This window comes from Tenrec ecaudatus, chromosome 1, assembly GCF_050624435.1.
Source record: "Tenrec ecaudatus isolate mTenEca1 chromosome 1, mTenEca1.hap1, whole genome shotgun sequence".
Lineage (NCBI taxonomy): Eukaryota > Metazoa > Chordata > Mammalia > Afrosoricida > Tenrecidae > Tenrec > Tenrec ecaudatus.
The window spans coordinates 171,048,342-171,075,600 of record NC_134530.1 but is presented as its reverse complement, the minus strand read 5'-3'; the positions used below and the strand labels follow the sequence as shown (position 1 = coordinate 171,075,600).

At 43.2% G+C, this 27,259-nt stretch overlaps 1 protein-coding gene across 1 annotated transcript; it reads left to right on the top strand.

The window, feature by feature from the left end:
* The first annotated feature begins 283 nt into the window (after positions 1-283).
* Positions 284-27,259, top strand: LOC142462086 (SLAM family member 5-like). The gene is made up of 6 exons (XM_075563666.1): positions 284-375; positions 21,845-22,186; positions 22,798-23,046; positions 23,434-23,541; positions 25,560-25,657; positions 26,542-27,259. Exons 1-6 carry the CDS (start codon positions 330-332, stop codon positions 26,776-26,778), a joined length of 1,080 nt encoding a protein of 359 aa, XP_075419781.1. The 5' UTR covers positions 284-329; the 3' UTR covers positions 26,779-27,259.

Here is a 27,259-nt window from a genome sequence, read left to right as displayed (position 1 = left end):
CTGGCAGGGGTCTCTACCTGGCTCCTCCATCTCCAGGGGTCTGGCTGCCATCAGCGTGGCTCCATGAGGCTTTTCAACAGGGATGTGTAGCAGGGAGTGTGTGTCTGACCTCCAGGGAGGAAGAGAGGAAGTTTCTAAAATCCTCATGAGAAGACCATGCCCACAAGAATGCATTAGTCTGTGACTTGATTGACAGGCTAGACTCCGCCCCTTCATTCGAGTTGACATGAGATTAAGTAACTACCACAGATCACTTCCTTTCTTAAAGTGGCTTTACAAAGAAAACACATGTCTTTTCTTGTCCACAGAGGATTAGACGCCTTAAGGATATGGCTCATCACTGCCTGAGGATCTTACTCCTTTTCCTGCAAACCTGTGAGTTTTAACCCCGGCTGACCCTTTCCTACTTTTCCCACAAAGTTGTAGAAATTGCTCTGGGAGAAGATATCAAAATGTCCTTTTGGTCTGTGCTTTTAACAGAAACACACTATTCAAAAGGAATATGCTTTATTCCCTTTGAGTATATAGGTTCAGTATATGCTTTATTCAAAGGGAAACTAGTTGGCGGATAGACTCAAACAACCTAAATGTGTTTTCAGCTTTAGAGCTGAACTTCTGAATGGCATCTCTACCCAGTCTCCAAAGATTTGAGACAAAATCTTTTGCTCAAGACAGGCAGCACTTAGTGGCACCCCTGCCCCCACCCCAGATAATCCAAACCCTCAGATAACTTAAAAGCCTTTTTTTTTTTAGCCAATAGCATATGTTGTTTGGTTTTTTATATCCACTCAAAAATGTGTTTCCTGATTACGTTTTGTTATTCTGTCACGTTAGATTGGTGCAGGACTGGAGATTATCACCATAAAAACCTCATTTCTCTATTTTCAATGCAATATGTTCAGAAACAATTCTCTGATTTTCTCCTCCAAAAAGTCGCTAAAGTATATGGGGAAGAGATGATCACCCTGCTTTACAAATAATTCGTTCTCAAGAAAAGGGTGGGGCGGTCTTTGACTGCTGTTCTCCTTTAGGGCTTACTGGTAAACTATCTCCGACAAAATGAATGTTGGTTGTTTCTATTTTACATTAACATAGATCTGAGAGTGCTTAAGTATTTATCTCATTAATCCTGAAAAAAACTGTTATTTATGTAAATATGGACTATATTTGGCATTTCGAAATCTTTATTTCTAATATCTCTTACCAGCTCTGGAAATGCTATAGTAAATTCCTGGCACACGTTTTGAATCCAGAGAAAAGAGTTCCTTAAGGCAGATTCATAGACTGACGGTAGAGCTCTCTTTGAATGCTGCAGCTGCCTTACTTTCTGCTTCTCGGAGATTGCAATCTCTAGGTTGATCAAGTCTTTGGACCTTATCATGGTTGCCCTGGTGTGGCAGACAGAAATTTAACATTTAAGTGTTCAATAACTTTTTGTGTGGAGGTTCAGTGTCCAAGTGGTTAAGAGTTCAGCTGCTAATTGAAAGGTCAGTAGTTCAAAACCACCAGCCACGCTACAGAAGAAAAATGTGACAGACCACTCTGTCCCATAGGATTACTGTGACTCAAAATTGGCTTGATGTCAACGAGTTTGGTTTGGTTTCTGGTGGTGAAAACATGCACAATAAAGCATTCTCCAATTCAACAATTCCTACCTGGATAATTCAGTGTCATTGAAAACACACACAATTCTTTTTAAAAATTATTCCACCACCATTAATATAAACTCAATGTCCCTAAACAAAAACTTCCCCTTTGCCCCTGCCTTGTCACTCCTTCTGGTAACCATTAAGAGTTTGTTTTAGTTTCTCTATGTTTGTCTCTTTAATGTAAATGGATTACACAATATTTTTCCTTTGGGGACTGATTTACTTCCTTCAGCCTAAGGTTTTTAAGGGTCAGCCATGTTGTGGCATGAATCCGAACTCGGGTCTCTTCTGGTTGCATAGCATTCTACTGTCTTATCCATTACGTTTTCCCCTGGGTGGGTTCCACATTGGGCTTCTAACTGCAATGTTAGCAGTTCAGAACCACCAGCCACTTCCCAGGAGGAAGATGAAGCTTTGTACTCCCACCTGGCAGTTCTGCTCTGTGCTATCGGGTCACTGTGAGTCAGAATCAACTCGATGGCAGTGAGAGAGTAAGATCCATCTGTTGGTGGCGATTCAGGTGGTTTCCACATTTGGACTTTTGCAAAAGTGCTGCAGTGAAGATTAGTGTGCAAGTCTCTGCCTTTCTGCTTCCACTTCGCCTAGATATAGAGCAAGCCAGGGTCACATGATAGCTCTATCTCTGCATTTTTAAGGAACCCCCAACTGTCTTTCACAGTCCAGTGCACGTATCATCTCACCAAAAATGCTGGTGAGCAGTGATTAAAGAGTTCAGTTATGCGGGAACAAAGCCAAGCCACAAAGTCCCTAAAGAGTCCTCTGCAATTGACTTCTGGCTAGGTGGAACAGATCCCAGAACTCCCCCAGGACCAGTGGGGAGAAAGTCATAAAAGTCAGTGGACAGACCTGTCAGTAAACAGACCGTTTGTTTGTTTGTTTGTTTCTCTTTTTCTTCTCTTTTTTTCCCTCAATCATTTGTTTTCTATTGGTTTGGTCTATGCCATTGTTGGTATGCCTACTTGCATAAGACAGGCATGGGAAGCAAGCTCGAGGAGAAAGCAAGAGGACCAACAGTCCCGGGGGGATTTGGGGGGAGAAGGGGAAAGGTACAGCAAGGAAACAGTGCCATAGACAGGGGAACAATTAAGAAATAAAAATCAGTAACAAGGTGCATATAGAGATCCTAGATGTGCTGGCACAACAGCAATCGAGCTGAGAGGAAGCACTATGAGGCTGAGGTAGGACAAGCATGGTGGTGGGCCAGAAGGAAGGTAAAGGGAAACAGAGGAAGGATCTAGGAAGCAAAGCTATGCATAAAGGTATAAGCATAGGGGTGTCCTACATAAATACGTTAATCCATGAAATAGAGATATTAGCCTATGTACATATATTTATATGGCAATACACTGAGATAGTGGATGGACTTTGGGCCTCTGCTCATACCCTTGCTCAATACAAGACCTGTTGTTCTAAAAAATTGGCAATCTGAGATGCTCACCCTCCTAACACAATTGCTGAAGCCAAAGCGGGTGAACAAGCAATTGCGGTGAAGAAAGCAGATGGTGTCCGGCTATTAAAAGATATAGCATCTGGGGGTCTTAAAGGCTTGAAATGAAACAAACGGCCATCCAGCAGAGAAACAAGCAGCCCACATAGAAGAAGCCTACCAGTCTGTGCGATCATGAGCTGTCATCAGGACTAGGTAACAGGCATCAGAAGACCCTTAACAATCAAACAAACAAAACCATATGGTTAAGAACGAGGGGTCAGAGCAGAGACCCAAAAACCATCTGTAGACAATGTAACATCCCCCACAGAGGGGTCACAGGAAAAGGATGAGTCAACCAGGGTGCAGTAAAGCATGGATGAAACACACAATATTCCTCTGGTTCCTTGAGGTCTCCTCATCCCCCACCACCATGACCCCAGTGATGCCTCTCACTTCAGTCTAGACCAGAGCATGTACACAGGTGTAGCTGAGATAAAAGCTCATAACACATGCAACCTAGGAGCAAGAATGAGAAAAGAGATACCAGATGGGAAAGGTGAAGGTGGGGGAGGAGGAGAAGAAGGGAGAACCGATCACAATGATCAACATACAACCACACACACCCCTCCAAGGGAAACAACAATGGAAACCATGGAGGAAGGGAGACAGTGGTCGGTGTGAGATGTGAAAATAATAATAATTTATAAACTATCAAGGGGCATAAGGATGGGAGAGGGAGGGGGTGAAGAGGAGCTAATACCAAGGGCTCAATAGAAAGTAATTGTCTAACAAAGAATTATGGCAAAGTATGTACAAATACGCTTGATACGATTGATGTATGAATTGTAATAAGCATTGTAAGAGCCTTCAATATAATGATTTCTTTTTTTTAAAGAGTTCAGTTACAAATCAAAATGTGGGCAGTTGAAACCTATCACCTGCCCTAGAGGAGAAATATGTTGGAAGTCCCCTTGCAAAACTATTACAGTCTTGGAAACTCTAGGGGTCAGTTCTGCTGTGTCCTATAGGGTCACTGTGAACCAGAATCAACCCTATGTTTGGGTTTGGGATACCATTTGACAACTCACCAGCAACGAATTAGGGTTCTATTTTCTCCACAACTGCACCAGTTCCTGTTTGCTGTTTGTTTTATCATTGCTATTTTAATGGGAATAAAATGGTAGCTCATGGTGGCTTGGATTTGTATCTTCCTAATACCTAATGAGAATCCCTGGCAGAGATATGGGCTAAGACCTGTGTTTCTAACCATAAGATCAGTGGTTCAAACCCACCAACCATCCCGCAGAAGAAAGGAAGATGTGACTGTCTGTCCCTGTAAAGATTTAAAACCCTTGGAAACCCTTAGACTCAGTTCTACTCTGCCCTAAACAAGTTCCCCATAAAGAAAGTAATGAGGTAAAATAGTTGGGCAGAGTAAAGGATGAAGACCTTTGACAAGATGGATGGAGACAGTGGCTGCATCAGGGTGCTTCCACATCAGAACAATTGTGAGGGTGACACAGGATTGGTCAGTAGCTCCTTCTGTTGTACACAGGGTCGCTAAGGGTCGGAGCCAACTGGATGGCATCTAACAACAACAACATGAAAAGAAATCAATTTGATGGCAATGGAGTGGGGGATATGTCAATGACTAATAATATTGTTCATCTTTTCATGTTCTCCTTAACCATGTAAATACTCTCTCCGACTTCTCTAATCTACTAAAACTGAAATCAAAAGGATCAACTAGTAAAGTGATAAATTACACAAACTTCAACTTCAAATGGAGAATTATTGGTGCCTATCCAATACGTATTTGTGAATAGCTATCAAAATAATCTGTTTATATATCAGAATCAACATTACCATACATGTACAGCATTTAACACAATACCTGGACCATACTAAGTGTTGGGCAAAGATTAGCTAATGCTATTGCTGTTTCTCACACTTACGTTCATGCCATGTTTGAAAAGGCTGGAGGTTTACTACACAGAAATCCTGGGCAGGTTGCACTCCTGGTTTTAAGAGGGTCCAAGGAAAATGAGCAGGAGAAAAGATGCAAGGAGTTTTACTTTAGGTGTGGGGTGTCAGGTTCTAGAGAAGGAATTGGGATGATGAGATACTTATTTTGTCTGAAATCTTTCAAATGGAGGCTCAGAGCTTGGTTTTCATGACGTAAAGCCAGAAATGTGTGCAAATGCAGAAGATAATTTCACATGCATTTTCTTTGTTCAGAAATCTACCGTAAATCCTCCCCGCTGTCCTTCCTGACATCGGAAGTCCCTTCTGGTTAGCCTTGACCTTAAGAGTCAACACGGATGTTGCGCCCTTCCCTGGAATTCCACGCAGTTGAAGCAGCCAAGATACAGTAGAGAGATGACGCGTAAAATCCCTGTTTTCCCCTGAGATTCCTGAATCAGGAGAACTCTGAGTGTGCAAACCCATGACTGCTCCCTGTCACAAAATTTCCTCTAGAAAAATAAGACTCACAGTCTTGTGCCCTGATCTCAGCTTTCTCATTGTGACTGACTGGCCGTCCAAGTGTCCTAGTAATCACTCACCCGTAAGGGACAGAAGAGACCACCATTTTTGCTCCATGTCCATTTCCCTCTACTTCAGTGGTTCTCAACCTGTGGGTCGTGACCCCTTTGGGAGTCAAATGACGCTTTCAAAGAGGCCACCTAAAACCACTGAAAAACGCATAATTCTGATGGTTGGCGTTCACCCCAACAGGAGGAACTGTATGAAAGGGTCGCGGCATTAGGAAGGTTGAGAACCACTGCTCTGCTTGTCCTCGCTCACAGTCTTTTAAATCCGGTCTTTACCCCTTCTTTGCTTAGGTTTCCTCAACCCCTCCCTTCTTCCTTGTCCTATCTCCTACTAGCAATAGCAATAGCTAGCCATCGTGAAGCAGTCCCTACACATATGGCACTACTGTATATTGCCTACATTTATTATTTTGTTTAATCCTCACAATAGCCTATGAGATGGGTGCTAGTAATATCCCTGTTTTAAAGAGGAAAACACCAAGGCATGGAAAGTTAAAAACCACTTAAGGGAACTGTGGAGGAAATGGGATTTGAGCTCTAGAGTCTGCAGACTTCACCACTCACCATGCTGCCTCTGTCCACTCTGATACTGCAGTAGAGTAAAATGTGGATGGCTATCATATTTTGAATTCTGTTGGTAGAGATTTGTGATGTATTTAATCCCAGCAAGACAATCCGTTCAGGCAGAGACTAAGCCTCTCTCTACATCCATCCATAGATGGGGTAGAAAGTGGTGGGAAAGTGCTTGCCAGTAGTAAAAGTTTATACAGACTAACAAGGCAGAATGTTCAAGGAAATGACTGTCGTAACTGTGGTTCAAGTACTGTTCACGTCGATATAATTGTGAATGACTCAAATTAGGTTCTTCTAAATAAACAGAGCTCCGATACATTTTAATATTTTGTTGGAAGTAGCATGTACTCATTGGGCAGTACAGCAAATTACGTATATATTTTTAAATCTATTAGATAAGTCGGTCCCTCTAGATAACTGTGCATGGATAATCAGACCCCAACCATCATCCTGGGTATCAGTCAGGATCATTTGCCTGGGGAAGGCTTCTAGAAAGAGCCAGTCTACCACTGGTCTGCAGTCTTTGCACAGAGCGGCCTTCAACACCAAGACAAAGTTTCTTCTCTTGTGAGAGACCTGATCCAGTTACTACCACTGACAATCCGAATGAGCTCAAAAGCATAGGCTCAGTTACAGAAATAGAGATTTATTACATTTGGGGAAAACTGAATATCAGGAAAGCTTCTCAAAAACCTCATCTCCAAACAGGGCTGAATTTTATCATATCCCTATGAAAAAATAGAATTTCTGTGCGCGGATGGAGAGACCCACCACCTCTGCTGAAGTAGCCTGGGGGATCAGTAGGGTAACAGGTGAGGCATCCAGGTCATCTTCACAACAGGTGCTTAAAGAACTGTGTCAGGCCCTGCAGCCTCCTCAGTCAAGCCTTATTCGTCCTGATCCTTGGAGAGAAATGAAACTTCAAGTTTATTAATTTCATCTATAAAAAGCAAAAATCATCACAGTTGGACCAATAGACAACATCATGATAGATAAAGAAAAGATTGGAAAGGTTTTCTTTTACTTGGATCCACAATCAATGCTTATGGAAGGAGCAGTCAAAAATTCAAAGCACTTTGGCGCTTCTAGGAAGGGAGGAGCCTGAGTGATCAGCACCACAATTGATTTTAGAGAAGGAAATGGTGATGATGATTAGCCCCTTCAAAGGACATGGGTACTGCTGGGTAAGCATTGGACTGTTAACTATAAGGTCAGCAGTTCAAACCCACTAGTCACTCCTCAGATGATGCTACCAGTGTCATCCTTAACCTCCTCCAAACAATTAAGTCAGCCCTCCTCAGTCTTCTGCTCTTCTAGAAGTTTCCTTTGAGGTACTTGCCTGGCAAAGCCTATGCAGAGTGTTTTTTCTTTCTTGTATTTTTTTTTTTTTTGCAGTGTTTGATCGATTCCTTTCTCTCTGTTTTTTCTCAATTCAAAACCATCCTCTGAGCAGAACGCTCCGGAAGCCAGTCATTGATCCCTAGGAACCTCGCTGTGCCTACAGTACTACCCATGACCTGGGTTCCTGGGACATGAATGTGTATTATTTCTAAGTCATGTCATTCGGATTCACTGTGATCAAGATACTGTTCTTGAGTTTGCTCAAGCTATATTGTTTCTTGGGTTCTTTGGAGGCAGTTATGATAAAGCTGCCCTAGTCCTGCCACAATTTGACCAAAGAAGTGATCACAGAGACCGATGTCTGAATCAGCATATGTGGGATATGGTACACACCAGTCACGGGAGCCGAGCAGCAAAGCAGGTCTTCCTTGTGGGTCTCATGACTCCACCACTGGGAGGAGAGTCACGTCTTAAGTGTCCGGGGTGACCTCTAGCCCTGCCCCATGCAGCAGTGTCGACATTGAAAATCAAACAATTAAAAGCTGATTCTGACCCGTGGTTACATCAGTTGTGTCAGAGTAGAACCATGCTCCATCGGGTGTTGGAGAGTAGATTGCCAGGCCTTTTTTCCCAAGCACCTCCAACCTCTAACCTTTCAGTTCGAAGCTTAGCACATTGTTTGCACCACGCAGGGGCTTCCAGGACTTACAGGAAGCACACAATGACTCTAGGAGATGGTGAGAGGGTAAAGAAGAAGGGCAGGTTAACGAATTAGTGACTTTTAGACAAAAGTGTAAAAGGACAAGAGCTGCTTACTTAAAGGATCCCAAAGCAAAGAGAATCCCCTGTCCATCCTATTTCCAATGTGATTAGTAGATACATGGTGACCCTCTCTAACTAATCTTTCCTTCAGAGTAGCCCATGGGGTGTGTGTGTGTGTGTGTGTGTGTGTGTGTGTGTGTGTGTGTGTGTGTGCATGCGTTTTGTTTAATCTCTGTATTTGTTTTAGCAAGCAAACCCATGTAGCGCTTAGTATGTACCAAACACTGTTGTAAAAGGTTTACAAATAATAACTGATTTCAACTTCCTGACACTTTATAAGGAGCTTTATTTTGGAGTTAAATTGAGGCAGGGGGAGGTTACTAACCAGCCAAGGTCTCGTGGCTATAGTTATCAGAGCCAGGATTCAAATTCAGGTAAGCTAGTCCTTAATAAATCATGGTGTCTCCCATGGGGGCAGGTAGAGTGTGCCTTGTGACAGGACGTCCCTTGTGTCTCTAGAATCTTCTTTCATTGGATATATATATATATATATATATATATATATATATATATATATATATTACATATTACAGTGCTCTCAAACATTAAAAAGTGGTTGAACTCTTTGTTTTGTTCCATTTGTTGTTGACTAGGACCCTATGACTTAGCAAAGTAAGTGGCTTTCATAGTCATTCACCCTACCCAACAGCAGAATTTTGACTAGAACACATTCCTGGACACTCTTTCAGTAACCATACTGTGGACGTCTACTCTGAAAAATCTAAGGAAGTTTTCTTGGCAAACAATATGAGAATATTGGGGTGAAGAGAAATTAAAGTTAGTCAACTCATCTTCTTATACACTCGATATTCCACATCAAGACTGTGGGACCAGAAAACCAGAAAACTGTTTCTTATGCTCTGGATTGCTCTTCACTTCCTATTTCCAGAGAAGGGCAATTTGATCAGTAGCAACAAACCAAATAATAAGCATAATAAAGTATTCATTCACTCCTTCTTCATTCTTCCAATAAATATTGAATAAGTATCCACTCATTCTTGGGGAAATAATATGACCAAAACAAGGACTCTGAACTCTGGTATCTAAATTCTAAGACAGGCATGTGTGCGAAGAAAATAAAATCAATATGTCATTGTTGTTGCTGTGGGCATATAGCATTTTGTCAGGGAGTAATAACTGTGATAGAATGAAATAAAGCAAGACAAGGCAACAGAGCTGGATGGAGAGGGATTGGTATTGTAAATAGGGTGGTAGGAAAAAGGCTCTCTGATTGAAGGACATTGAACCAGAGAACAAAACAAAGCAAGAGAGTCCTGGAAGCAATGCTGTTGGGAAATAACAATGATGAATGCCAAAGCTCCCAGTGTTCCTGACCTGTTTGAAAACAAGCAAAGCCAGTGATTGGCTGAGTGAGGGAGAGAAGAATGGGCAATGAGAAGGCAGGGAGACAGGAGCCAGATCAGACAGGGCCTAATAGATGACCGAAAGGGACCTCGGTTGTTTAATGCTTCAATCACAAAAATACCTCAAGTGGGTGGCTTTAACAAACAGAGATTTATTCTCTCACAGTTTAGGAGGTTGGAAGATGAACTCAGGGCTCCATTCCAGATTTGCTCTTCACCGTCGGTACTTGGAAGACACAGTAGACAAATGTTTCCATCCAAGTCTCTTGTGAAGGTGTTGCCTTCTTCCTACACTGACTTCTCCGTGGTGTGGCATCTGGAAGTCCGGGAATCACACTGACTGGGAATGTCGGACATTCAGACCGCCTCTTCCCCACTGAGCACCCAAGGCCAGCAACCCGTTTGGTCCTCCTTATCAATCTCGTGTTTATTTTCCACGCCGTTCTTCATAATGGCACGAATACCATAAACTCGCTGCCACTGAGTCAATTGCAACTCATAGCGGCCCTGAATCAGGTTTCCCAGACTAAACCTTTATGGAAGCAGACAGTTGCATTTTCCCCCTCAAAGAGGAACTAAAATGGTTAGTCACCCAATGCGTACCTCACAGCATGACCAAAGCTCCAATAGTCGCACTAACAAAGGCTAAAAGCAGTCGCTACTTTATATGTGTCAGATATGAGGCTATGTGCTTATCTTCAAAATTACATTGAATAATTATCCGTATTTTTAAATATGAGCAGCGTGAGAGTCAGAGTTTCAGTAATTTGCTCAAGATAATATAGCCACGTTTGCATATACTTGGATTCAAAACTTGACACCCTTAATCTTTCTACCTGCTAGCGGAGTCCCACCTTTGCCTCCTCACTATCAGCAGATGCCATCACCTCCTACATTAATGACGAGACACAGGCCATCCATCAAACACGACCTTCTTCCACTCTACTTTCCTTACCCTCAATTGTTCATTTTGTCTCAGGTGCCTTCTAGAGGCCTCACAGGAGCCTTGGTAGAACAATAGGTCAAGTGTTGGGCTGCTCACAGCACGGTTAACTGTTCAAACCCACCAGCTGCTCCTTGAGAGAACGATGAGGCTGTCTGCTTCCTTTAAGAGTTACAGTTTTGAAAACCCTAAGGGGTAGTTCTACTCTGTTTATAGGCTCACTATAAGAAGGAACGGACTTGGTGGCTGTGGGTTTGGTGTCAAGAGGAGCTCTAGTGGAGCAGTGGTTACGTACTTGGGAGCTAACCAAAATGGTGGTGTTTTGAGCCCACCAGACTCTCTTTGGGGAAGATGTAACATAAAGATGCACAGCCTTGGAAAGTCTATGGAGAAGTTCAACTCTGCCTTATAAGATTGTGTAAGTTGTAAATGATGTCACAGAAGCATAGTGGGCTATGTATTGGGCTGCTGCTAACCACAAGTTCAGCGGTTCGAATGGACTAGTTTCTCTGCAAGAGAAAGATGAGGCTCTCTTCTCCTGTAGAGATTTACAGACTCAGAAGTCCCCGGGGGAAGTTCTACTGTGTCCTATAGGGTTTCTATAAGTCAAAATCCACTCCATAGCAGTGAGTTTTTCTATAAATAAGAGCACTACAATGTTCAACCTTGAACTTTAACCCTCATCCTGAATGACTTTAGTCTCTTACGATCATCATCTCTCTGTGGATGATTCTAAATCACTTGGGTTTCATTTTGATGGCAAGCAACAGAAATTCAAAATCCAGATGGCTTAAATAAGACAGAACTTTACTTCTCACTCAGGTAATGAAGGCTGGCTTTGGCCGTTGATAGCTGGTAGAATCCCTCTCGTGGATATCATCAGAGAACCAGCTGTATTTGCTCTCTTACTCCGCCATCGTCAATCCTTATCTCTCTCCTCATAGTGCCAAATCCAGATGTCTAAGATCCAACCCTCACAGCATTCTAGTCTGCAAAATACATAGACGGGGAGGTGGGGAGGGGGGTGGACAAGCCTCTTTGTAAAGACACAGAACTCATATACAACACTTCCGTTTGCATCCCATTAGCCTGGACTTAGTCTCGTGGTCACATTTTAACTAAGAGAAAACACGGCGATGAAGTCTTTCTTCTGGGTGGCTCTGGACACCCCTGTACAGGAAGCATTCTAATACTAAGAGGGAATAACAGAACACACATGGGAAAGCAACTAGCAAATTTTGCTCCCGCCCCCATGCCAGCTTCATGCCCCTGTCTTCTAGCCTTCCAACTTCTTAGATGGCCCACAGGCATGTCAAACGCAACATGCCTTACACTAAATTTGGCTCTCCTACTTACCTATTTTCTTTATATGCATTTTCCAATACAAAGTAGACCCTTAAAATTTGGAGTTGAACAATTGACTTCAATTAGATGCGTCCTTATCCAGGGCCTCTCAGATTGGACATGTTCTCATGTTGGGTAAAATGTGGCATACTGTCATGCTTGGCAAAGTAACGAGGTCATGAAGAGGAAGACCCTGGACAAGATGGATTGACACCGTGGCTGCACTGATGGGCTCAAACATAAGAACGATCGTGAGGCTGGCACAGGACCAGGCAGTGTTTCCTTCTGTTGTGCACAGGGTCTCTATGAATCAGAACCGACTCTACAGCACCTCTCAAGTTCACCTTTCCTTTCCATCCCCGTTGTTCATGCCCTGGTGCACACCTGGACTACTTCAATAGCCTGCTGAAAGGCTCTCTACCCCAAATCCTCTTCTCCCTTACTCTTTCTACATGTCATCATCATCATATTACTATGATTCTAAAGCATCATTTGACTTTATCCTCAAAAGCTATCCGATCTCCCCCTCTACCTATGCTATAAACTGCACACTCAAGACTGTCCTAAATCTAAACCCAGTTTTGGTCTCCAGCCTTATCTCTCTTTATTGTGTTAAGTAACTCTTATCTCCATCCATTATCACATCACAAGATTTCCTGGCTCTACACTTTCATTCAGGGGGCTTCTTATGCCCTAGAGCCAGTTTTTCCTTTTTATCCAGTAAATTGCTATTCCTTCTTCAAGGTCCTTCTCAAAATCTGCGTCCTCCAAGAAGTATTCTCTAACCATCTCAGTTCAAAGTGGTCTCTCTCTTCTTTAAATTATTACAGTAATTGCTGTCTCCACTAGTCACTGCTCAAAAATAACTAGTACTTACTTTGTCTTGATGGTTAACAAAGTGCTTTGGTTTATATCCTTTGATACAAAATAAAAACAAAAACTCACTGCCATCAAGTCAACACACCTAACGATCCCATAGGACAGGCTAGAACTCCCCTGTGAGTTTCCCAGATCGTAACTCTTCAGAGTAGTAGAAAACCTGTCTTTCTCCAGCAGACCCACTGGTGATTTCAAGCTGCCAACTTTGTAGTGAGCAGCCCAACACGGAAGGAACCACCACACCACCAGGATTTCCCTTAAAAAAATAGATGGGGCAAATATTATAGTTATTATTTTCTTTTCATGGATAAAAAATCCTGAGGCCCAGTAAGATTTCGCAACTTTCTTAAGCTTGCTCAGCTTGTAACCAGCCGTGCGAGCCCCCACACTTCTGCCTCGCTGGCCGTGCATGCAGTGACTGTACAACCCCGTGTAGTGTTTCAGTGTGGCAGAATCCTCACCTCGTGCCTTTGCAGGCCCCTTCTCAGAAAGCGTGGCATCCTACCAACACCGCCCATGGCACAGTTTCCTCCTCCTTCACTTACTCTCCACCTCTGCGGGCCTCGCAGCCCCTTGACGCCCCTGCATCACTTCCTGAATGCCTTGTGATGGAAAGTGAAGCACACTTCAAAACCAGACTGCAGAATGGTTCTTAGCCTGAGATCTGCCACAGGGGAAGCTTCTTTGGGTTAGGAGGACTACAGCTTCCATTTATTTCTTTGATCTGGGCATGTTTGGTGAAAGGCATCTATTTTAATTTGTGTGCCTTATCCCCTGACTAATTATTTCAGAGGACTAGCTGTCCAACAACTTAAGTGAAACAAGATGAACTTCTGTTTCATTATCTTCCCTCTTGTTCTTGCTCTCTGTGTGGAATTTTAATATTCTGATGGAGTTATCCTTTATTCTTGGCTTGTCTATTATAAAGGAATCCATTTCTGCTGAGCTCTTTTTGAAAGTGTACAGTTTCCCGTTCCTATGCCTAGTCTGATGAGCCTCCTATGGATTCTATTCAGTGACAAGTTTCCTGTGCTCTTTCCTGCTCAAGTCTGGTCCTTTTTTTTTTTCCAAGTCTGGTTCTTACTATCACACGGACTCTATGTGAAATGTGGCCATGCTCCCATCAAGTATAACTGATCATTTTTTATGGACCACAAAACCACTTTCTACTTTTTAAAAATAATTTATTATGGATTAGGTGAAGGTCTACAGAGCATATCATCAATTTTAAATTCAACAATTCAGAGAGACTTTGTTTCAGTTCACTCATTCAAGCCGCTCAATGTACCATCTTCCTAATGCCCTGAACGTTGTCCTCGGGAAATGCCATCCTTTTGAGTTCACTTCCAGACCCGAAGTGTCACTAAGGGGCATAGTCTCAAGGATGGGACCTGTCTCTATCTGAGCAGCACACCTGCTATTACTTCTGCTTTTCAGTCGTGTTCCGCAGTTCTCCCTCTCTCAGCAGGAGCTGCTAAGGGGGCCCTTTGCAGAGCAGTTGGTGGTGGTAGCCAGGTCTCATCTGGTGCTTCTGGTCTCAGGAGCACGGAGCTGATGTTGGTGTGGTCCATTGATCCATCAGATTAATTGTTGCCATCTGTCTTTCCGCTTTCATCATTGTTGTCTCCTCTCGACACACAGAGAGAGAGAGTAATGTTGATGCCTTTGACGGATAGTCACACGTTTTTTACACCCTAACAAGAATGTAGACCATTGTCTTTGTGAACTATGTCTACCGATAGAACCTGGTATCCTCTGAGACTATGGTCCTGATTCTGCAGGCCCATCAACTCATTTCCTCAAAGAGTTTGGTTATGTCTAAAAAGTATGCGTAACTTTGCCTCCTGTATACTCCACCACATTCATGGACATGTTTGTAGCAAAGATAAACACGCATATACAAACATTCCTCCGCCCAATCTATATATATATCATGAGTATACTCCCACTCTACCTTCCCCACCTGTTCAGCTTGCACGTCTATCCTAGTGTCTACTCATAGATCACCACTATTGCAAGAATTGTGCATATAACAGCATTTGCCTCTGTTGCCTTTAATTCTGACAAACCTCCCTGCACCCACCATTGCTTACCAACCTCCCTCTTGTTAACACCTGTCTATCTGCTACCCTATCACTTTCTCTCCCTTCCTCCCCCCCCCCCTTTCTGGTAACCATCAAAGTATGTTTCTTTAGTGTGATCTTTTCTTATAACAGAAAACCACTCACTGCTAAGGCATCCTTTCAGCTTTGAATTTGAACAGTAAGGCACTAGCAACCCAGTGTAATGAAGTCGTGTGGCATTTTTTCATACCTTGTTCTTGGTTTCAGAATTGTTTTAATCTATTGAAATCCCTTTCATGATGCATTTAAGAAGAGGTCATCTGTGTAATTAACTGTCAATGGGTTATAAGTCCATAGGAAAAACTTGTCTTATCTTATTAGTTCGATCAAAAACTTACATGACACATCTACCAAACCTACCAGTGGGGCTACATGGCTTCAGTAATTACTAAGAAATGTTTCTCTTCAACAAGATGCCCAGCACTTCCTGTGGGTTAGTAAGAAACCTTGCCAGAATTACAAAGTCATGGAGACATGTCCTATCTGTCTCCTCATACTTATCTAGATAGCAAGTAACAATCATGTCTGGACTTTTGGCTATGTGAGTGTAAAGCAAGAGAGTGGCCATCGGGAGCTGAGCTTGACTCCCAAAAGCCTTAAGAGACCTGAGGGATCTGGAACCATGGAGAGCTACATAATTTGTGGAGCCCGGTGCAATAGGAAGGAGCCCTGGTGGTGTAGTGGTTATGGATTGGACTGCTAACTGCAAGATCAGCAGTTAGAAACACCAGCTACTCCATGGGATAAAGACAGTGCTTTCTACTCCCATAAAGAGTTGCGATCTCAGAAACCCACGGAGATAGTTCTACCTTGCCCTATAGGGTTGCTATGTGTCAGCATTGATTCAGTGGCAGTGAGGGTTTGTTTGTTTGGGGGGTTCTGAGTATAAGACCTGTGTCTGCACATGTCACATATCTGGAAAGCAGCCTTACCTGGGTGTATGGGGTTCCATCTGCGGCACAGCAGGCACCTTTCTGCCAGACGTCATCAGCCCGGTGTAGCAGTTTCTCTGGGAAGAACCGATGTTCAAGGACTGTATTTTAATAAATTTGCATTCCTGGTCCCAAAAGACAATGCTTAAGTTGTTCTTGTAGTCCCCTAGTATTTTGTTCCTATCGCTTTTTACCAAATAGTATTTATCACATCATGTTATCTTTTGCCAGTATGTACATCTTTCTTATACTTTAGGCTGTGAGCTACTCAGAGCTGTAGCCATTTCCTGTTAATCCCATTAATCCCCATGTCTCTAACACAGAACTGGCCCACAAATGGCACTTTATATGTGACTCCCATAAAGATTTACAGTCTCGAGAAACCTATAGGGGCAGTTGACTCTGTGCCACAAGGTCAGCATGAGTCAGAATAGACTCACTCCAGTGAGTTCAATTGTGGCTTTGGCATTCTGTTTGTACATGAGCATCTCAGCTGTTGTTGTTAGGTGGCATCGGGTCATTTCCGACGCCTAGCAACCCGACGTGCAACAGAACAAAGCACTGCCGGGCCCTGCACCAGTCTCACAATTGCTCACATGCTTGGGTCCATTGCTGTAGCAACTGTGTGAAGTCACCCCCTTCGGGAATTCCTCTCCACTGCCCCTCTGCTTTACCAGCCATGGGAACGCCTCTGGGGACTGGTCTCGCCTGACGCCATGTCCAAATATGTAAGACAAAGTGTTTCCATCTTTGCTTCTGAGAGGCACTCTGGTCATACTTCTTCCAAGAAAGACGTGGCTGTCCTTTTGGAAGACCACGGAGCATTCAATATTCTTTGCCAACACCCTAATTCTGTCTCAGTCTTCCTTATCAATGCCCAACTTGCACATGCACAGGAGGCGATTGAAAATACCATGGCTTGGCGCGGGTTCACAGTGGTCCTCAAAGTAACATCATGCTTTTCAGCACTTTAAAGAGATCTTGTGCAGTTTGATCTCTTGACTGCTGGTGTCCCTGGTCACCTTCAAAAATCAGGTGTTGCTACTTGAACCAACTACCACTGATGAGAGATAAATACATTTGGGGGGGTGACACTAATTGGCACCAGAAGTAAACAGGTGTCATCTTCTCCATCAGAGCCCTGGTGGCTGGCGTAGTGGTCACCAGTTGGACTGTGAACCTCAGGTGAGCAGTTCAAATCCACCAGCTGTTCTGAGAGAAAAACAGCATTTTCTACTCCCATAAAGAGTGACAGTCTCAGAAACCCACAGGGGCAGTTCTACCCTATGAGTTAGCATTGACTCAATGGCAGTGAGTCGGGGTGTTTGAGTTCGTCTCCAGCCTTACAGTGTCCCTCTACTACATCCTTCTACTGACAGAATCTAAAAGGGTAACAATTCAGTAGGAGCTATCTAGTTTAGGTTCAATTTTCTCTTTTTCTAGTTTCTCAAATTAAAGCTGGGTTATTAATTTCATCCCTCTTTAATGTAAGCATTTACTGCTATAAATTTCCTGCCTTTTCTGGATCCCATAGTTCTCTATGCCCTGCTTCATTGTCTTTTGACTTGGTATATGCTAGGATTTCCCTTCTCTTCCTTGACCTACTGGCTGTTTAATAATGTGTTGCTTAACTTCCATGTACTAGTGTATTTTTTTTTTCAGTTTTCCTCCTTCTTCTGAGACTGTGGGGTATATATTGCATATTTGATGGTGTCCCACAGATTTCTCAGACTCTGATTATTTTTAGTCATTCTTTTTCTTTATGCTTCTTCAATTGAATAATTTCATGGGTCTTCTCTACAACTTCGCTGATCTTCATTCTACTTTTCAAGCCTACTGTTACCTAGCCTAGTGAGGTTTTTATTGCAGCTAACGTTATTTTCATCCCCTGAATCTTTTACTCTTTTCAAAATTTCTTCTTTTCAAACAGTTTAATTGGGATATAATCCACATATCATACAACTCAATAGTTCAATCATATCAAGAAAAGCTGTACAATCATACCACAATCGATTTTAGAACATTTTCTTCATTCTAGTATTCTTTGTTATTAGCGCCTCACTTTAACCAACCTCTCCTACCATAACCCCAAGATATCATTAACCCAGTTACTGATCCTATAGATTCACTCATCTTGGGTTTCATGTACGGGAAACCACGCAAAAACAAAGAAACAAAAATGCTAACAACAATAACGAAATAAAATATAGAAAAGCCTTGGTGGGAAAGAAAGCAAAAAATTATTAAAAACTCAACCAACTTTAAAATTAGTCAAAATGGAGATCGAATGATAAGGTGCTAGATTTTAACCTGACTGCATCTGCCGTCCTCCACTTTCCAATGCTCTCTGCATGCTAGAAAGGCTACTCACTCCCTGCTCTATGTTCAGACGGAGTCACCAAAGGATTAATCCACGTGTATTGCCTCTTCACTTTTTTTAACTGATAAATCCTTTAAATGGGTCAAAGGGGGGTGCGGCGTTAAACAAGATGTTATGTTTCACACCTGGAACTGTTCATAGGCTTTTAAAATTCTTCTTCTTTTCATCTCTGTCTATATAAGATAAGCAGCATAAACAATCCCAAGGAGAAAACAATAGGACCAGCAGTTTTGGGGGGAGTGTTTGGGGGAAGTACGGTGGGGAGGTGGACAGGGGAGAGGAGGATGGGGGGAAAGGTGGGCGGAGCCAACAAACCCAGGGACAAAGGAACAATAAGAGATCTAAAATTGATGGCGAGGAGGGCATAAAGTGCCTGGTGGGGTTTGATCAAGTGCAATGTAGCTGAGAGGAAGTAGAGAGAGCCAAATGAAGGTTGACAATGGTAGTGGGACAGAGGGAAAGTAAAAGGAAACAGAGGAAAGAACTAGGAGGCAAAGGACCTTTATAGAGGTATAAACATAGGCATGTACATATGTAAATATGTTCATATATAATGATAGGGATATAGGTCTATGTACATATATTTATAGGTTAAGTATTAAGGTAGCAGGTGGACATTGGGCCTCTACTCAAGGGCTCCCTCAATGCAAGAACACTTTGTTCTTATAACCTGGCATGCTGCGATGCTCATCTTTCTGACACAATCCCTGAAAACAAAATGTGTACTTAAGCTAATGTGGTGAAGAAAGCTGATGGTGCCCAACTATTACAAGATATAGTGTCTGGGTTCTTAAAGGCTTGAAATGAAACAAACAACCATCTATCAGGGAAGCAACAAAGCCCACATGGAAGAAGCACACCAACCCATGTGATCACGAGGTGTCAATGGGATCCGTTATCAGGTATCAGAAAACGCAAAACAAACAACCATTTGATGTGAACAAAGCGGGGGGGGGGGTCAGACAATTGGACATCCCCTCCCAAAAAGGATCACAAGGAAGGGTGATCCAGCCAAGGTGCAGTATAGCACCGATGAAACATACAATATTCCTCCAGTTCTTTAATGCTTCTTACCCCTGCCCCCTCTCAATATCCTGACCCCAGTTCTATCTTACAAATCTGGCTAGACCAAAACATGTACACTGGTACAAATAAGAATTCTGGACACACAGAATACAGGACAGGTAAACCCCGTCCAATATGAGAGTAGGGGGATGGTGGGGGTGGGGGAAGAGAGACAAAAGCAGAACCAATTGCAATGATCAACGTACAACACCCCCCCACCTTTCCCAGGGGGATGAACAAACACATGGATGAAGGGAGACAGCAGATGGTGTAAATTATGAAAATAAAAATAATTTATAAATTATCAAGGATTCACGAGGGTAGGAAGGTGGGAGAGGGAGGGAAAAAAGAGGAGCTGATACCAAGGGCTCAAGTAGAAAGAAAATGTTTTGGAAATGGTGATGGCAACATATGTACAAATGTGCTTGATACAATTGATATATGGATTGTTACAAATGCTGTAAATAAAATTTTTTATTTTTTTAATATGTTACATTTAACCTAACTATATCTATTATAATCATCTCTCCAATACTCTAATTTCTCTTTATTGATTTTCCCATTTTTTGTTTATATGTTTTTCCAACTTCCTTCAGTTCTTATATGTAATTTTCTTTAGCTCTTAAATTGTTGAATTAATATATTTGACTATTAATTCCAATATCCAGGCATCCACAGGGATAGTTTCTGTCATTCAATTTTCCTATGAGTGGGTCTTTGTATGCATTGTATTTTGTTGTTACTGCTGCAGTGAACTGAACAGTATAGTCATTATAATATGTTAACTCTGGAAATCCGGTTCTTCCACCTCTCAAGATTGCTGATGTTTGCTTCTTGAAAGTTGTAGTCATCTGTTTGGTGACTTTTTCAAGCTAATCTTGCAAAGTTTGCATTCCTTGTTGTTTGTGATCACTGCTGTTTCTGTTTTGTTACCTCTGCAGTCAGCCAGAGACTTGACAAATATTTCCTTAAATGTCTGGCTCAAAAAAAGGGGTAGTAGAGTTTCTGTTTCTTTAAATATCCCACTAAATTCCACCCGGCAGTCACGGGTAGCCTCGGAGGGCCCAAATCAAGGCAGTGTCTGCACCAGTTCCCTCATGGAATTACCAGTTAAAAATGCACAAACTCCAAACTGCAGGAGGATATGCTCCCCCACTGTCTTTCTTGGCAATAGCCAGGCACTGCAGTGATGTAGGCCACGATCCCCACAACCATGGTGGGACTGAGGAATGGGACATCGCAAGTGGTCCATGCACCCTTCTGTCTTACCAAAGATCAGCCTCGTCTCATTCAGCACGCCTCTGATTGGCATAAGTCTCAGCACGTTCCATAGTCGGTTCCAATGGTTTTCCCAGCGCATTGATTGCTTCACTATAGGGAACTTCAGAGCTTTATAACCTGCCCTTTTGCTTGACATCACCCTCCATGCTACAAATCCTTATTCAGCTCCCAGTATATGTCAGTCAAGGAGCCCTGGCGATGCTGTGGACTCGGCACTGAGATGGAAATCACAAGGCCAGCAGTTCAAACCTGCCAATGAATCAACTCATTGGCAGTGGGCAGTAGACATGTATCGGCCACTTCGGGTACCGTAGTCAACAAAGACTCCAAATTTTCCTAACAGAGGGAACATTTACTCCAGAGTCTCCAGAGAATATTCTGCTTATATCTTCCAAGAATAGAGGCACAAATGTAACATGCTTTTTTGCAAAAACACAGTAGAGAGAGAGAAAAAAAGACAGACAACCCCAGCGACCCAGAATTTCCAGGGTCTGGCCCCAGCACTTCAATCTCCTGTTCATATGATGCTGGGAAATAAAGATGTTTAATTTGGGGTTTCCACACCAAAATAAACAGATGGTTCCCAGGAATGGGAAAAGAAGAGAGACAAGGGGAAGTTGTAAACTTGGAGTAAACAGGTGTTAGCTTGGGTAAACAGAAAGATCACATCCAATGGGAGGGAGATTGGTTAAAAAAAATTATGTAAACAAGACAAGACATTGGGAAGTGTGATAAGTTGTTTAATACAAAAATTATGACCTGTGCCGTAAACCCTCGCCTAATTCACAAAAAAGAGTTTTGTTTGGTTTTTTAAGACACTTTATTTTGGGCCTCATGGAAATGTGTGCCTTTGACTGACTCTCAAATTCCTTGCAGTTCTCATAGTTTAAAAATCTAGATAAATAAGTTTTTAGCAAAATGGATCTCTTAAAATTCCCTGAGAAAATTATTTTTTTCCTAAGACTCCTTCAGAAAACTTAGTGATCACAACATATTAAACATTCTTCAAGTACTTCACCTAAACAGTTATTCTTAAGAAATCAGATGAGCCAGGCAGGTGGCGGCTCAGAGAGACTCCGAGTGGGCAGCTGGGAGACTCTAAACGCTAACAATCAGGTTTCCATTCTTTCCCGTTTGTGTTCGCAGGGCCAGAAGTAGCTGGAAGGGACACAGGCACGCTGATAGTGAATGGGATTCTGGGAGAGTCAGTTATTCTCCCCGTCGACATTCCAGAGTCACAGAAAGTTATGAACATCGCTTGGATTTCCAAATCATCGGTTGCGGTTGTACAGCCAGGAGAGTCAGGAAGTGCACCTCGAGTTACCGTGACCCATAAAAATTATTTTAATAGACTACACGTCGTGAATCAGAGCTACAGTCTGGTGATCAGCAGTCTGAGGATGGAAGATTCGGGGCTCTACCAAGCAGACATAAATATCCTCTCCAATGACTTTACTATAACCAAGAACTACAGCCTTCAAGTCTACCGTAAGTTGTGGGAAAGCAGAGGCCTTGCTGTTTATTATACTTTGCAAATTTGCTATCTAAACAGCACCTGTGTGTATAACAATTTAAGTCCTTAAGTCTTCTTACAATCATGCACATTGATAACAAGTATATGACATTAGTTTATATTCTGCTAGTTTCTAGCTATGCAATCTTTCTTCGGCTACTTGTCCTTGGGCCGTGTTTTCTTTTTCTGTGAAATGAGAATAATCATATTTACTTCACAGAGTTATTATGAACTCATTCTGCTATCTTTGGACTTCCTTTATTTCTTGTAAAATACAAGACCAACCCCCAGGGAAGCTCTTCTTAGATGGATGCTGTGTCCTGAGTAAAAGTTTAAGCATCTCCTGCTAATCCTGTCTCATTAACATACCAAATATAATCTAATCTTCATTAACATAACCTAATGCTCATTAACACGGAGGTTAGTATTTATAGCACACCACGCAAAGGAAGATAATTTTATCAAATTCCAAAATGGAAGACAACCCCTCAGTAGCAGGAATCATGGCCCACGTAAGTTGCTACTCATTTTGAGAGGACACAATTCAACCTATAACACTACTTGTTTGTGTGTTTTCCCTTCCTAGGTCGGCTCGGGAAGCCAAAAATTACACACAGTTTAATGATGTATATGAATAGCTCCTGTAATGTCACACTGACCTGCTCTGTAAAGCAGGAAGAAAAAGATGTGACATACAGATGGAGTCCCCTGGGAAAAGGTAATATCCTTAGAATCTTCCAGACTTCTGAGGACCAAGAGCTGACCTACACTTGTACAGTCTGGAACCCGGTCAGCAACAACTCTGACTCCATCTCCGCTCAGCATCTGTGTGCAGGTACTCAGATCTGCTCGACTCTCCTAGAGCCTTGAAGTTCACCCTGCACAGCTGCACAGCCTAAACTGGTCCTCATGCTCTAGAAGCTTATGTCTCTTCAGGCCAGGGCTGTTCCCTAAAGATATCTCAACCCACTGAAAAAGAACCCAAAGGCTTCTGATAAAAAACAGGCATTGCAAGGTGTTCAAAGACAACTCCAGTGTGGCCCCCTAGTTTAGAATTTCTAACCCTGGCTTTTAATTGCAGAAAGTACCGCTTCCCTAGAAGCTTTGGCACTCCCCAAGAAGGAACCCACTTGTGATGGTGCCCCTGAATGATGCTAATCATGCCCAATCTTTGGGGTCTCTTGCCCAGGAAGTCGGGACTCACTGAATCTTCTATTTGCAGACATCGCAAAGAATCGCCACACGGGGTTGCTGAGTGGACTGATTGTGCTCTTTCTCCTTATTATCATCCTCCCGGTGCTTTTGTGCTATTTGTACAAGAGAAGACAAGGTAGGATTTTACCAGAAGGTAAAATATGGAAATGTCCCTTCTTTCTTCCTGGAACTAAAATCATGTGTCCAAGAGGATGTCTTTTGATCCTGTTGTAGCCCCCATCCACCCCCGCACTGTCTCTCACAACGACATGACCTTCCCCCGCACGGCCTCCAAGTCGTGGGCTCAGAACATAAGTTCTAGTTTATTGCTGTCACAGCGAGTTGTGCCTCACTAAACAAGCGTCTCGTCTCTCTGGAGCAATGCCCCAACAGGTGAAATGGTCCTTAGACTAAACCGTCTGCAGCATCACATTCTATTCTAATCTTTTTGTTTCTTTCAGTACGATCCCTGGAGAGTCAACGAGGGACATGTACTAATGTTTCATCCCATGGTTTTAACTCGATCCCTCCAAATACCTGATCTTGGACCCTGGAGGGGCCCATTACACCCTCCTATTCCTCCTGTTCCTCTATCACTCTTTCTTTTCCACAATCACAAAAGTAAACAAGGATGAACTGAGGCTGTATCCCTGCTTCTAGCTTCTTGACTCTCCTTTGCATCTGATTCCTCAGGTCCCTGCTTGAAGACCTTGAAGGAGAACTCAGGTAAGTCCTTGACTCAAAGTTACCTGGATAACAATTGAGAGGAATTGGGGTTCACAGCATAATGGTTAAGGCTAAAAGCATGTGTTTTGCACTTCAGCCTGGGGTGACTGTATGAACTCTTAACCCAGTTATTTTATCACTGTAAATATCAGTGTTCTCATTTGTAAAACAAGCACACTAGTAAGGCTGCCTACAGATTACTGAGTCAATTCAATCCAGCAGAATTACACTTACAAAATAACGTATCTGGCGCCTGCTGTATATAAAGTACTCAATACATACGAACTACCATGTAATGGAAGGGTCTGAGGCTAGTACTTGCCTTCTAGAGGCCTGGTGCTTCTGTCCTTATGATAGAGAGAAGCGCAAGGTCTCAGCAGGCCAGGGGTGATCAACGGGATGGTTCAGAAACCATCCGTCTTCCAGCCATGACAGTCTCTGGAAGTGAAAGAAGGGCGATTTTTTGCATCTACAAATTAGACAGAGAGCATCCAGTCAGGGTCACTGTCCAAGTCTGGCACAGGGGACGGCATAGGACCAGACACTGAGGCATTGGAGCCCCATGCCTCAGCTCAATGGGTTTGCTCTTTGTGCAGGTGTTAAGGTGCCCTAGAATAAAATGGCCCTCAATTCCGGCATCTAATTTCAAGTTGACCCTAACTTTTAAGGTCCATATCTAGGGGGAAACAAATGCTCAGATAAATGCCTCTACCAGACTATCAATTCTTAGAAATAGAGACATATCCTTCCTGTTCACTTCTCTGGAACCTCACAAAGAGATTGCTTCACAGAAGGAGCTTAGTATATGCTTATTGACTTTGTGACTCAATCAAGCAAACAATAAATGTTTGTGGAGATGCCACTATGAGCTCAGCTTGGAGAAAGCAATGGGAAGATGTGAACCAGCAGACTCTAGTATGGTTTATAGGCTAAATTCAATGGGATCCCGCCTGGTGGATGAGCTGCCTCAGATGGCAGGCATAGGGCAGGGGAGGGATTCTCTTGAGCCTAATCCGGACTCCAAAATCGAAGAGAATTCTAACTGAGCTCTGAATGAGGCTTGCACCTGATGCCTCCTATTTCACCTACAATTCCAAGGTAGAGACAGCAGAGGACCAGGCATCTGTCTCACAAGGGCAAAGGCCCCTGGATGAGGGCACCAAGCAGACAGGGATAGTTGCAGATCTCAGTCCAGTTAAGGTCCAAGTCCGCTTACATTGGGTGGGTACCTGGAAGGAGGCAAGGACAGGATAGTAGATCAACATCTGTCAGAAAGAGTTCTGGATTCAGAGTCAAGAAACCTCAGTCGTCACTGGTGACTTACAGTCTTTATTTTTTCATATTTGAAAGAAATCATTAGAACAGGTGGTCTCTAAAATGTCATCCACTTTCACAAAATGTAGTTGTGTGCTTTTTTTCATCACACAGATACCATTTCCAATAAAATAGTATATGAACACATCATGCATCAAAGAAATACCCAGCTAGCAGAAACTAGAGTCTATGATGAAGTCTCCATGCCCAAGGTGAGCTGTTGCTACTCCTGGACCACCACCACCGGTGCCCCAAAGCAGGAAGTCATGGGCAGCCATTGCCCTCTGCTTCCTGTGTCTCCGACCACAGCCTGGGCCAAGAATCTGGAGGGACCAACCAAGAGAGAATTATCACTCTCGGGGAAATGAGGCACCACGCCTCTCTCTTAGAACAAGAATAGGGATGGGGTCCTGACCCTAGCAGTACATTAAAGTCAGGACCGTGATTGGAGTGGCTTCTACAGGGACCAGGCAACAAGGGGGCCTTGGAGTGAGATGAGGCCACTGATGGTTATGTGATCAGTGATACCATTACCAGGTTTCTAAGGGCTCTCTGGGGACATAGAGCTGACAGAGGCCTTCTTGAACATGACCTCCGAGTCTGACAGCAGCAGCAACTGTTTCCAAGTAACTGTCCTGTACTCCTTCCTCCCATTTTCCTTTCACCTGGCTGCTTCTCCCCTACTTCCAACTTAGAGCAGGCTACTAGTGTGCCCTCCTCCCTCTGTGCCCCCACCAGCCTGCGCCTCATAAATAATGAAGGAGGAAGCTGAAGTCTTCCCGGGGGACCTAGCACAGTGCTTGGGCTGATGGAGTACCTGAGTCCATAGAACCCACAGGAAAGCTAGGATCTTTCAGAGCAAGACTCAATGTGCACTCTTGGCATGTTGCTTGAGGGGTTAGTCTTGCCCTTGCTCACTCTATCTCCATCTGATCTTCATCCTCTCCAACAGCACTGGATGGAGCCAGAGCTGAAGTCAGCAGAGAAGGGTGCCCAGTAAACGTGGTGGCAAGGGTGGGTGATGTAAGAGTGATAAGTGGGGGTCATTGGATTTGATTGAGGCACGCTCACTTAAGGGGAAATGGGTGTTTTACAGGTGCTTCCCTCTAAAGAAGAGGCAGAGAACACGATTTATTCCATCATACAGTTCACTGATAAGGTAAATTGGCGGCGGGGGGCCTCCTTACAGGGGTTGCATCCATTCAGATTGGTGTCAATATGCCCATCCCTTGGACTTCTCTGTCTCTCAAGAGCAACTGTCTTGGGCTTTGGTTTATGGGTAATGTCATCCAAGCACAGAGCCCAGCGTCCTAGACCCATGACCATCCATTAATTGGCATGCTTCGGATGCTGATCCCTCCGTTCAAATACAGGAATCCTGGTACCTTTGAAATACAGTATGAAAAAGTCACTTTGCACGACACTCAGGGTCACTGTTGGTCATAGTGTGAGAGAGAGCTAGAAAACTCTAGGCAAACACGCCCCATACCAGGTTCATGAATTAACAGGTGGACTTCATTTCCCATTAGCTCCATCAGCTGCTCTTTCATAGTGATCCAGTGGTACTCACAATTCTCTATATTTCCATTTTCATCTCTGGAATATTCAAAAAGGGAGTGTAGCCCAACTCTGCCATAAGACGTTACATTTGGGGGATCTGGTGATGTGGCATCACTGTCTGAGGGTTCTCACTTCTGCTCCAGGTGAAAGGATGCCTTGGGGCTCTCTTAGCAGATCAAACACTTTACAAATGCTTCACTTTTCTTTCTTTCGTTTTGACTTTTCACTTAGCCAGGAACCTTTATTCAACACGA

Coding starts and splice junctions, on each gene's coding strand:
- LOC142462086 (XM_075563666.1), top strand. CDS start 330: ATGGCTCATCACTGCCTGAGGATCTTACTCCTTTTCCTGCAAACCT. Junction 376..21,844: donor ACTCCTTTTCCTGCAAACCT/GTGAGTTTTAAC, acceptor TTGTGTTCGCAG/GGCCAGAAGTAGCTGGAAGG. Junction 22,187..22,797: donor CTACAGCCTTCAAGTCTACC/GTAAGTTGTGGG, acceptor TTCCCTTCCTAG/GTCGGCTCGGGAAGCCAAAA.